The sequence below is a fragment of the Vigna umbellata genome, chromosome 11 (genome assembly GCF_029865625.1).
Source record: "Vigna umbellata cultivar VRB3 chromosome 11, Vumbellata_1.0, whole genome shotgun sequence".
Classification (NCBI taxonomy): Eukaryota; Viridiplantae; Streptophyta; class Magnoliopsida; order Fabales; family Fabaceae; genus Vigna; species Vigna umbellata.
The window spans coordinates 30,452,059-30,464,987 of record NC_142175.1 but is presented as its reverse complement, the minus strand read 5'-3'; the positions used below and the strand labels follow the sequence as shown (position 1 = coordinate 30,464,987).

The following is a 12,929-nucleotide window of genomic DNA, read 5'->3' as shown; positions in this document are numbered from 1 at the left end:
AGTAGAGTCCTCTGGTTTTTCTGAGGCCTGTGCTCTTTGAGGGCCATAGCTTGGGACCCTTTGAACCCTAATCTCCACCGAAACCCATTTTCTGGGAAAATTTTCCGGACAAGAAAAAGAGAAGAGGAAAATGCAGAATCATAGGCTGAAGCAGCAGCAGCAGCAACAACAACAGGCTCTGATGCAGCAAGCACTTCTCCAACAACAGTCTCTCTACCACCCTGGCCTCCTTGCTCCTCCTCAGGTTGGACCCTACTCTCTCTCTCTCTCTCTCTCTCTCTCTCTCTCTTTCTTTCTCCTTCTACATCTCTATTTCCGATCATTGTTTTTGATCATATTATGTTGTCTCGATCTTCGAGTTTTGCATTTTATCTTCACGGGATTGATTGCAATGCCTAGGGTTTTGTTGCTGACATTAACTTCTCTTATCCATATAAGAAGCTGGTTTTTCATTCTTTTTTAGTTTTCTCCATTTTTTTTACTTGATGTCTAGCAGTGATGTGTTGGTCTTGTGGATAAACCTAATTGTGGAGTTATTTGGTTTGCCTGCCGTGTGAGGAGGGTTTTGCATTAGTCGGTCCAACTCATCAGAAACATGTGTGGTGGGAAATGAAACTTTTGGGTTGAGTAATGTTATTCTGAAGTATAAAAGGATGTTGTGTTTTTTCTTTTGGGGTGGTCAATGTCTATAAACTTATGTTGAAGTCATTTTGTTTCTGAAACATCTTTTTAAGTAACTGAGAATCAAGCATTGGGCAATGAGTAATGGTTAATGAACCACTTGTCATCTCAGACTCTCTGGAGGAATTTCAAGTAAAAAATGATTTGAAGTGTCCTTCTTTGCTTCCTTTTCTGGCGGTTTTGTTTTTGTCTCTGTGGTCTTAGGTTGTGTTTGAAATAACATCCAAAATGTAACCAATAATTTATTTCAATCCATCAATACTGCAACTTCTCAATTTTGTGTCCTAGAACTGTAGTTGTTTGGGAAGTGGTTATCCAAACATGCTCATAGTCGAGTAATAGAGTTTAGGTGGGCAAGCTTGCCATGTTATAAACAGTATTAACTACAGTTCTACATGTAAGAAACTAATAATTAATTTATTAAACTGATTAATATAGTCAAGTTTATTAATTTTAAGAATTTACAATTTTAAATTTTATTTCAGAAATACTCATAATGAAGTAGTGGTCATATATTTAATGACTATACTTGTATATACTGGTAAGTCAAGGAGTGAGTTTTTCAAACTATATATGTGACTTGACCTAAATTGTTTACAGATTTCACAATAAATCAAGTGTATAAAATAAAGTTAACAATTAATACATTTGAAATGGGTTTATGCTTCCTATATATTGGGCAAACAATTGCATCTATATGTTTCTTAACTAGAGAAGGTATGTTTTTATTGAAAGTTTATTTGGGAAATGAATCTGAGTGGTCGAGGGGGGGTTATTGTCTGATTTCATTTAGATGTTTCTAAAATATAAAGTAGATTTAGTATTGTTTTATTGTGGGTTTTTTCCCTTATTGCATTGGTATTAATTTGTATTTTACTATGTACTGAGTGGTTTGGGTAGCTATGGAAACATTCTCGTTAACTTTTGTCAGGCTTAGCAATTAACTCATGCATGCAATTTTTTGGTACTAGTTGGGCTACATGCTTTCTTCATTCCCATTCACCCCAGTAATGTTTTGTCATACTTGTATTGGTAGATGCAATACAAATTTTCTCTCTTGATTTGCCCCCCTTTTCCTTTCTTTCCTTTTTCACTTCTTCATTTTGCAGATTGAACCAATTCCAAGTGGAAATCTGCCTCCTGGTTTTGATCCAAGTACTTGCCGCAGTGTGTGAGTGTTTGTCTAGACAATTTTTTTTTTCTCCTTTTATTCTTTTATTTTATATCCCATTTTTGTTTGTTTCATGATTGTGATTCAAACAATCTTAGGCTACTTTGATTTTCTATTTACTTCTTTTCAAATAACGATTGGTGTTAAATGCATTTGACCATGCTTAAAAGCAATTTTAGTGTGCCAAAATTATCTGTATGTTATTTTTTAATTTTTTATTCTATTACTAAAATTAATTACTGTGTTCCGTAAATTTTTCTTGGCTTTGTTTTTTTTAAATTTATAGCTTCCTTATCTTTGAGAAAATGCAGGTATGTTGGGAACATCCATACACAGGTAACTGAACCTCTTTTGCAAGAAGTTTTTGCTGGTACTGGCCCAGTTGAAGGTTGTAAACTTATCAGAAAGGAGAAGGTATATCTTTTTAGCTTAGTTATTTTGAATTTTTATAATTGCTGATAATGGAGCTTTATATCTATCATCTGGTGCCTTTGTTTTGCAGTCATCCTATGGATTTATTCATTACTTTGATCGCAGATCTGCTGCTCTTGCCATATTATCTCTTAATGGAAGGCATCTGTAAGTGTTTTTCTTTACAAGTTAAACCAATTTTAATTTCCATTCAAAATTTAATTCAATGTTTTGCAGATTTGGCCAGCCTATCAAAGTTAATTGGGCATATGCCAGTGGCCAGCGAGAGGACACATCAGGTTGGTTCAGATTTTAAATTAAATAAATTGATATTAATGTTTAAACTAAGTCCCATCCTTTGGGATCTTTTGACTCTTATATACCGTGCTCTTTTATTTGCAGGTCATTACAATATTTTTGTTGGTGATCTAAGTCCTGAGGTCACTGATGCTACACTGTTTGCATGCTTTTCTGTCTACACCAGTTGTTCGTAAGTTTCACTCATGATTTCTTAGTAAAATAGTCATCCTCTGTGTATTTCATTTTGAATCAATCTATATCAATCCAAAATAGAGAAAAATTATACTTCTGTCATGATATTTTTTCAAGTTCGATTGTAATGTAGCTTGGCTCATCAATTATTTATTTTTGGTGGCCCAGAGATGCAAGGGTTATGTGGGATCAGAAGACTGGGCGTTCAAGAGGATTTGGATTTGTTTCATTCCGCAGTCAACAGGTCCAACTTTGGTTCTTAAACTCTTGAATATTTTAAGGAACAAGGCTCTATGATGATTTTGACTTGGTATTTTTCTTAATTTTTTGTAGGATGCACAAAACGCTATAAATGATTTGACTGGTAAGAAATTTGTTATTAACTTGACAATCTTAGACTTGAACCACTTTAAATTCAGATTAATCTCCAATGATTTTTCAAAACCACTTGATGCAAAATTGATGTTACAGCAAGGAATTGTGCATTGAGTTTCTTCTATAGGAATTGATATCTTGACTTGTAGTGTTCTTTTTGTATTTTACATTCTAGACGGAAAATTGTATTGTCGAATTTTTAGAACTACCTCTTACGAGTATATGCATTTTGTAATTGCACGAGTCACAGGCTCACATGTTCTTTCTTATGCACATGTATTTCTTGTTTTGGTCCAAAAACAATTTACGTTGTCCTTCAGGTAAATGGCTTGGAAGTAGACAAATACGTTGTAACTGGGCAACTAAAGGTGCTGGTGGTATAGAAGAGAAGCAAAACTCAGATGCAAAAAGTGTGGTGGAACTAACAAATGGCTCATCTGGTCAGTATGACATTGTTTGCGAAACAATGATAGAGATCATTGAATTAAAATATTTTATTTTTAGCTTCTCTAATTCTTGATTAGAGGGTGGATGTGGGTGGTTTCTAGCATTTTGTTGCAACCTTCGTACATGTCAGTTTTATCATTTTTTTTTCGAGCATTAATTTTAATATCTGGACCCTTATTCGTATAAGGCTTTCTTATCTCTTTTAGAAATAAGATGTTTTAGAAACTAAAATACGAATGATTAGTCATTGAACATGAATTTGTGTTTTTATGTCTTTTATGCATATAAATATTATCTTTTATTAATGATTTGAATCAATTCATAATACAATTCGAATGATTCGAAAACTAGGTCTTCCAATTCACAATGTGTACCCTGATTCAACTATCATGCCTCAGAATGATTTTATGAATGATTGAGCTTGTACAAGTTGTTGTCTGTTTTCCCAGTGAACTGATGTTATATAGGCATGATTTAACCAACATGTTTTATCCTATTTGTCCAGAAGATGGTAAAGAGGTTTCTAATAGTGATGCTCCTGAGAACAATCTTCAGTATACAACGGTTTATGTGGGTAACCTTGCTTCAGAGGTAAAGAACTTTATCTGTCTTTTTTTATTAGAGCAGTAAAATTTCGTTAAACACCAATTGCTTGAAAAGTTTGCGAGCTTATTATGATTTATGCACAACAAAAGCAATAATTTTGAACGTCATTGCCTATATTTGCATTGCCCAAACATCACTTATTACCTCTATTAGCTTTTTTTATCACTTTTGACTATTCGGTTATAAATGTAAGAATATATAAGCTTCCAAATACTTTCCTTAACACAACTTTCATGTGTACTTGTGTGCTGTTATGTTGACTTCTATAGCAATATCTGGTGCTATTTTATTCATTATGACCTTGGTGATTCACAGGTAACTCAACTCGATCTCCATCGCCACTTCCATTCTCTTGGGGCTGGCGTGATAGAGGAGGTTCGTGTCCAGCGTGATAAAGGGTTTGGTTTTGTGAGGTACAGTAATCATGCTGAAGCAGCTCTGGCTATTCAGATGGGGAATGCCCAATCTCTTCTTCTTGGAAAACAAATTAAGGTGTGGATCTCATTGAACTTTTGATGCTGTTGCTACTTGCTCTGTAATTTTTCTGTACCTTGTTGTGGGTCATGGTTCTTATCGTTGGCATACTTTGCTGGCTCTAACTTTGCTTTGTATATTTTGTTGTTTTAATTCTTTTCTTTTCACTGGGAGAGGGACAGGGACGGGGGAATTGTTTAGCTTGATTTCCTCTTTTAGTCTGTCATGAGTTACCTCCAACTCACCGAGTCAGAATCCATCCTGTGGTGTGTTTGAAATCTACAATTGAATTTGAACCGCTGACATTTATACCATTCTGTTCTGGTGTTTCCCTGTTGTGTATGGTAGTTTCTTGCATATTATTTTGTTAATTGTCTGGACCTTTGAGGCTTAAGCTACTTTTTTTTACCATATCTTCATTTCCTACGAACCCTTTTGGCCCCTCTCCTATTCATTTCTTTTAGTTGTTTATTTTATACTTCATTTTATTTTGATCAGGTGGTTTTTGAATAACGGGTTTCAAATTTTCAATGAATTTAAAATGCATAGGAATTTAACTACTTAAAGTAAATTGCTTTCATTTATAAAATATTAGTTTGGATAAAGCTATTGAAGTTCTTTCATTTGATAAAGTGGTTTAATTTCTGTCACTGTAAGTGTTATTTTGCATTTTGCATGAAAAGATTTCTGCAAAATTTCGGTTATTTTAAGAACTCTTCAGAGGTTTTTGTCAAACGAGTAATTATTAATTATCAAAATTCTCAACTTTCCACCTCCGAACACTCCCAGTTTGCATATTACACTGCAATTCTGACTATTATTATTTTGTTAAAAATGTAGTGCTCTTGGGGGAGCAAGCCCACTCCACCTGGAACTGCTTCAAATCCCCTTCCCCCACCTGCTGCTGCATCTCTGCCTGGGCTGTCTCCAAACGATCTTTTGGCATACGAGCGACAACTAGCCATGAGTAAGATGGGGAGCGTGCATGCTGCCTTGATGCATCCCCAAAGCCAACATTCTCTTAAACAAGCAGCGGCCATTGGAGCCAGCCAAGCAATATATGATGGTGGGTTCCAGAATGTTGCAGCTGCACAGCAAATGATGTATTACCAGTAACACTCCGCGCTTCTCTTGATGTGGTTTATGCAACTATTATATATCCTGCCTGCTGCACATTGATTCCTGTTAAACTTTAGGGAGCTTTTACATTTTACCCTTTTTCACTTCACGGTGGTTTGGTAGTTACACCTGCCATATTAGATAATTATGAGCAAACATTTGTATGGGTTTGTATCATGTATGCGGTTTTCTACTTAGTAGTGATGAGTGTTTATGATTTTAATAGGGATTGTCTACCCTGACATTTTTCTTCTCACACCCATTTGGGTGTTACTATGCGATGCTTGTCATCAATATCATCATCCTGTCTATAGATGCTGTTATGTATTTATTAAATATTTCAATGCACAATCACTCTGCTAGTCGTAAGGTGGCTGTGGCTTCTTCGTTCTACCACTAATAACTAAACCCAAATCAACAATTTACTTTCTCTAAAGTTTTTACCAAATCATATTTATGTCACAGATTTTTCTTTACGTATCTATTGTTTCTCTTTCCCCCCGATGATTTTAATGTAATGACTTGATTTTAAACTATTCAATTATTTTTATTTTAAATGTAAAAGTTAGAAGAAAATCTTAATTTTTATAATTAAGTTTATATATTAAAATTTTACATGTACTAGAATTTTAGTCTTTTGTTTAGATAATGTATGGAGAGCGGGAAACTCATTAATAACTTTATGAAAAATAGTACAATAAAGTAAAGTTAAATATAATTTAGAAAGTTTTAAAAACTCGTGTACTAGAAAGTTTTATAACTTACATTAGTTATTATTAGAGTTCTCTGAAATTTAATGGCACACTTTTTTATAAAATTGTTAATAAATTTGTATTCTGTTATAAAAATTAAATGAACTCTTTAAGATACCGAAATTTTTATTGAAGACAAAAAATTATATTAGAAATCTTGGTAAAATTATTTCATCATAAAACATATTCCAGTAATGTATTTTTAAAATTTTCAAAGAACAAAAAACAAAGAAAAAGAAGTCTTGCTTTCGTTTTAACAGTTAGTTCAATTGATTGTTTTAGTTTTCAACCATTAATTATAACTATTCTTAATTAATTTTTAAAATGTTCTTTTTATCATCAGTCAAATTTAAAAATATGTTTAATTAAGTTTAAAAATATTCATGCTCAGACAATATGCAATTTTCTCTTTTTATAAACTAATTTACTCTTATTTTTTCTATTCAAAATTATTAATACATTAATTCTGTCTAAATTATCGAGACTTAATTATTATAATTCCGGAATATGAATGTTTTAAGAAAAGTATTAGAGAACCGTATATCTACCAACATCAACAATAAATTATATATTTTAAGGTTTGAATTCTTTAATAAACAGTTTTTAGAGGTATTTGGGAATTCAGTAGAAAAGAAGGAAATTGAAACCATGCTCTCCGCCACATACAACTATAGCGCCCGCTCGAAGAAATCTCTCTCAGCATTCATTCTCTCGTTCTGTTCACTGTCTCTCTGAGAACGCTATCTCTCGTCAAAGGATTCATCTTGATCCAGGTTTTTTTTTTCCAGTTTGTTAATTTATGTTTTCTTCTTTATTTCGTTAAATCTCATATAATTGGCCTCCTTTAAGGTTTCCAAGACGGGCACTAGATTTCGCCCCAAGTCAATTCCCCAATCTCTCGAAGGCGCATCTCACAATTCCAAGTCTCAGGTAAGGTCACCAATGCGCAACCGTTTCGATTCGATTTGATATTCCTATAAGCAATCGCAATTTGAGTTCGGCGTCTCTCGATTAATTCACACTTTTCTGTTTTTCTTGTCATGTGCATGATTTTGCTGTTCTACGTGTTTTTCTTAAACCATTTTTGGGAGAGGTGTTCAACTACATTAAATGTGCCTAACTCAACTGATTTTTTTTTATACCTATGGAAGAAAATAGAAAAGCTGCATTTATTTATTTATTTATTTATTTTCAAAGGTGATTGATGTTTCATCCAGTGTTATTTTTCGTTTCGTAGAGATTATTACACACAAAAGTAATGAAGAAGTAGTTGCGCTAAGGAATTTATGGGGAGGAGGTTAGATGTCAAAATCATTGTCTACTAACAAAGCTTTAAAGTCTTTTGTTTTATTGCCACTATTTGGTTACAATGTAGAAAAGTAAATAAGTTGCATCAATTGGTTGGATTGGCTAATGCCGCACAACCATAAAACTGATACGTATCTGTTCTTCTGATTTTCCAGCTTTGGGGATGGGATCTAATAATAATACGTGAGTTTTCTGGATTTAGTTGGCTCAGTGATTCGTAGATTATTCTATTCTTTTAAGGATGTATAACCCTGTCTTATGTTGCAATTGTCTGGCATAGTAACTCTAGTTTGATTAATAATTTCGGTTGAAAAATCAATGTGAACAATGGAAATTGTTACATCTTTGGAGTTTTTTTTGTTGAGTTCTGTCACGGATTTTTTCTCCGGTCATCTAGATAAGAGATCTATTTCATTTGTGATTTTGACTTACTGTTTAGACCATGTTTAGGTTATATTCCCTTGATCTTTGGGATTTTTTACTCAAAACACAATCATTCCATAGTTACAATCTTATATTTGCGTTTGAATGTTTTGTGTACACAGTTTCCAGACTTAGTGTCATCAAGAACGATGAGCATCTTGCAAGGGAAACGGAAGCGCCAAGACCTGGCTTCTGCACTCTCTGCGTCGATGACGAACGAGGAGCGGGTGATTTACAATATCATTCGCGGGAAGAAGGAGATGGGGATTTGGCAAGGGGACATCAAAAGAGAAACCAACATCCCTGACAGCATATTGAAGAAATCGATCAAGTTGCTAATCTCCAAGACTCTTATCAAGGAAGTTGTGAACATCCAAAACAAGTCCAAGAAGGTGTTGATGGCCATGGAATTCGAGCCCTCTAAGGAGATCACTGGTGGAGAGTGGTATACCGAAGGCAGGCTCGACACACAGCTCATCGATGCTCTGTCTGATGTCTGCTTGAAGCTTATTTCTCGGAAAAAGATCGCTACCCGCGATGCAATCCTTGAGTGGACTAGAACCTTAGGAAATGAGGTTTTTCCTGGTGGAGTCAGTCCAGGACAGGTGGAACAAATTTTGAAAGTTTTGGTTATGGAAAATAAGTTACAAGAGGTGAACAGCACTGGCTTTGGGGATTTTTCATCTGTTCCTGCTGGTGAAGTTTGTTTTAGGTTGGCGAAAAAGATAGGCACCAATGTTAAAGTTGGTGCCATGGCTTCTATTCCTTGTGGGGTTTGTCCTAGGATTAAATTTTGTACACCCAATGGTATTATATCCCCAACAAATTGTCAGTATTATCAGAAATGGTTGGACTTTTAACTGTGTGTTATCCCCAGTTCTTTCTTAGTTTTAGGTTTTTTATACGGCACTTTTTAGTTTTGACTTTTGGGTTTCGTCTACTATATAATCAATCTTTTTGATTTTTTTTTCCTCAATGTGGTGCTTCAAAAGTAATTGATTTTCCTTTGCATTAAAGTCAAGTTCTTTTGTTGTGTTTTGTTCAATAAATTGGAGACATATGCTTGATAAATTGAACATGTATGCTTGATAAATTGAAGATATATGCTATCTTCATTCAGTATTTTTTTTTCAAACGCCTACTGATAGACATACATAATATATTCTTTCAAACAAATTATGAGTTCAGTTTAACCATCTAGGTTTTCTGATCCAGATAGTTACAAAGTATTTTTAATATATTATCTATTATGAATTTATAAACTTCAACAATGCACCATACCTTTTCCATTATTTTCATGCCATGGTATGACTTATTTGGCAGCATAAATAAAATTTTGAAACTTAGGCTGCACAACCGGTATTATCATACCATTTTTTGAGCTTGAATAGGATATGTTGTAACTTAATTTCCTTGTCTCAGGTGGGTTTCCTCGGTTTCAATCTGGAGTTTAATTGGAAATATACCATTTGGATGTTTTGTACTATGGCTTGAGATGCCTAATCCTCCGCTGGGAGGGGTATGTGAGATTGCACACTGAGTAAGAATATGATCAAATTATAGTATATAAGTGAATGCTAACTTCATTTTACAAATTAGTGTTATGAGGTTAAGTTAGATTTAAAAACATACAATCACCAGGTAGAGACTTTTGTAAGTAACAGACAACAGATTGTTTTGAAACAGAACTCAAATGATGAAGTAAAAAGGTTTAAAACCCTATAATGTTTCAGCTTCCTAAAATGGGGGAGATATCACAATATTTTAAAGGGTTGGAAAATTCATTATAGCATCTGTATGCAATGATGTGATACAATAGTCTTAGCCCCCAAGCTGCTACATCCTGTTCTTTAGGGAGCTATCGACTAGCCTGCCATTCACAAAGCTTTACGTTAAAATTCCCACTGTATAATTGCAGAACTTTGAGGCTCTGCATCTCTCAATGCCCAAAGCCCTCAATCATCTCAAAATGACAAGACGGAATTCCTCTCACTCCCTCTTCTATTTGCATACAGCTACAAGTCTTATAGCATAAAACCCACCCTCAACGGGTTTGATTAGCTACCGGAACATTTACATATCACATTCTATTTCTTAGACTCACATAACTAACTGCTTACCTAACTTTATCTTCCAAGGATTGGTGGTGGAATTTCAATTACTTATTGTTCAGTGTTGTACTTTCTTATTACTTAACCTTGAAGGAAAACTTGGAAAATATAATTAGACCAAGCAACTTAATTAATCAACTTAAACTGAATATTGGTTTTCATGGACCAAAATTTTTCTCTTTTAAAGATGCTTTACCATGTCTATTTAATCTTTTTATGTCTTTCTTGACTTTTACTGTTGAAAAATTTTATATTGTTTGACATTCCATTTTTACGTAGAATTCCACATTTGATTCATGTATCATGGTTTTAGTATGTGTCATTTCTTAATCATAGTCTCTGTTTTTGGTTTCCTTAGCCAAGTATGGAGCTTTATTGAATTTATCATAATGTCATGTTGAAGGTTTGCTGGTCACATAAGGCTTTTTTCCTTGTCTGTGTTTTTTGATTGGAGCTTCTCCAGAATTGATTCCTCACCTTTTCTGACATTTCTTTGTCACTGTATCTTTTAGGAATACATTCTTTAGTCTTTTTGTTGAATGTTGGGTGTGACTGTAACCTAGGTATTTAAACTAGACCAATTTTTGGTGATTAATTTTATAGTTTAAATGCGTATTCTATGCTACTATTTGTTACATTTGGGTTGATTGCAATGCGATTATTTTTAAGTAGGTTTCTTTGGCCCACCATTTGAAATGGGATAACATTACATGACCTGCTGTTATTTGGTGTAAATACATAATACTTCTGTTGTTTTATTTACCTTTTATTCACTATGAATGACTCGATATCCTCCAAATTTCTCTTGCATTCTCTTCTGTTCATATTAAGGATTTTCTTATTTTACTTTCTATAAAAGAATTGAGAAACAAACCATGGGGAATATTTGAAGGCTTTATAGGACGTTAATACCTCTGGGTGGGTGCATCAACTTGGCTTATATGGATTTTGGTCCCCACTAAACATGTCTGAGTGGCAGGATTTAAAACGATTAGAGTTTGAGTGAAATATGTTTACATGGTAGACATAGTTAATCCTTGAATGATAGATTCTAATTCTAATGTGTTTCACTCCCATGTGAATATGAAGAACTGTTTTGTTTATTAGTTTTTTCCATTGTACTATCATTGTTGGAAGCCTTATTTACAGTGTATCACATAACCTTGCAGTCAGCATGTTGGGCAATGGCAAAGTCTTGGATAGATGTGCAAGTGGACTTGGAAATCACTCGTTCACAGCCAGGGGGAATTGTTCAACATTTGGATATGTAGTTGATGGATATCAATGCTTCTTCAAATTCAAGAATCAATGCTGCAAAACCGTCTAGTAGTTTGGATATCTACATACTGTGGAAGTCTGGAAAACAATTACTCTAGAGTAAAGGAGATGGAGACTTTGTTGGGCTCAAGAGAGTGTGTATCTATATACTCAAGCCTCATGATTCAAGATACACTTTCTTGGACTCAAACCTTGTGCAAATCTTGATTTCATGTAGAACCAAGGAGGTTTCAGCTTGGGTGGGCTATCTTAGTCTCAGTAGTGTTGACTAGGTCTAGCTTTGGACTAGTGACTTGAAGGTATTGAAGTCAAGAATCATGGAAGGTTTTGTGGAGGCTTGGGAGAGGAGGCAACTTTGAGGTTTGTGTTGTAGAAGCTCATTTGGCTTGGTTTTTGGTACCTTGACTTCATATGGATAGGGAGAGAGCTATGGAGTGAGTATTTGGTGGATTAGAGTAGGTTTTCTTGGTATTTAGTTATGGTGGCCATGGTAGCTTCTTAGTTAGAGTGTGGCAATATTTATGGTGGTGACTTGGGGTGGTTTCCATGGTGGTTCTTGGAGGCCAAGGATTGTTTAGGAATTATAAAACATAATACCTACTTGTCCATTCTGTATATCTCAGTTTTTGAGCCAATGACATTTCATTACATGAAATATAATAGAGAAGAGAGCCTGCACCTCCCAAGCTTTCTTCCTATACCTCCAATTTTTTCACCTTCAATTTTTTCATAATGTAAAAATTATCTATGGTAAAACTTTTTATTTTGGAAGTCGACTTTGATAAAATCAAATTTCAAAATCAGATTCTGTCTTCATCGAATTTTGAAATAGATTAATTTTATTTTTTTAATTATTTAATTTTTTTAATAATAGATTTATAATTCATATACAAAATTATTAATCAAATGAAAATAAATAAAACATATAGATCAAGTATAAAATAAGATAAATTTTAAAATAAGAAAACTTGAAGGTGTGGAAAAAAAAACTCCCACACAGAAGCTATGTTGACTCAAATTATTTTATTAATTTGGGCATCAGTGAATGTTCATCTTTTCATAATCAATTATCCTTAATATTATTTGTTTTTGAATCTGTCTTCGGTTACAATTTTATTCTTAAAATATCCATTTTAATTGGTTTAATTTTCGGTAATATTAATTTTCCATTTTAATCGGTTTAATATTTCGTAATATTAATTTTCCTAGCTTACAAGTAATGGTAATTAATCATAGAAAAAATGTATAAAAGGGACATTTTTTCAATTTCTTATCACTCTT

The 12,929-nt window shown here is 33.8% G+C and overlaps 2 protein-coding genes across 5 annotated transcripts; both read left to right on the top strand.

The window, feature by feature from the left end:
* Positions 1-6,145, top strand: LOC124831816 (oligouridylate-binding protein 1C-like). 2 transcript variants are annotated; one of them, XM_047305902.2, is made up of 12 exons: positions 1-244; positions 1,791-1,852; positions 2,164-2,266; positions 2,355-2,431; positions 2,501-2,562; positions 2,666-2,753; positions 2,924-2,999; positions 3,089-3,119; positions 3,451-3,570; positions 4,086-4,168; positions 4,499-4,675; positions 5,498-6,145. In XM_047305902.2, exons 1-12 carry the CDS (start codon positions 131-133, stop codon positions 5,771-5,773), a joined length of 1,269 nt encoding a protein of 422 aa, XP_047161858.1. In that variant the 5' UTR covers positions 1-130; the 3' UTR covers positions 5,774-6,145. The 2 variants fall into 2 exon arrangements, with proteins under 2 accessions (XP_047161858.1, XP_047161856.1); XM_047305900.2 differs by having other exon boundaries at positions 4,083-4,168.
* A 987-nt stretch (positions 6,146-7,132) lies between these two features.
* On the top strand, positions 7,133-12,348 carry LOC148191511 (uncharacterized). Of its 3 annotated transcripts, XM_088102587.1 has the most exons (4): positions 7,160-7,458; positions 8,382-8,971; positions 9,682-9,778; positions 11,540-12,348. In XM_088102587.1, exons 2-4 carry the CDS (start codon positions 8,409-8,411, stop codon positions 11,639-11,641), a joined length of 762 nt encoding a protein of 253 aa, XP_087958713.1. In that variant the 5' UTR covers positions 7,160-7,458; positions 8,382-8,408; the 3' UTR covers positions 11,642-12,348. The 3 variants fall into 3 exon arrangements, with proteins under 3 accessions (XP_087958711.1, XP_087958713.1, XP_087958712.1); XM_088102585.1 differs by lacking the exons at positions 9,682-9,778; positions 11,540-12,348 and having other exon boundaries at positions 7,133-7,301; positions 7,378-7,458; positions 8,382-9,235; XM_088102586.1 differs by lacking the exons at positions 7,160-7,458; positions 9,682-9,778; positions 11,540-12,348 and adding an exon at positions 7,527-8,019 and having other exon boundaries at positions 8,382-9,235.
* The last annotated feature ends 581 nt before the right edge of the window (positions 12,349-12,929 follow it).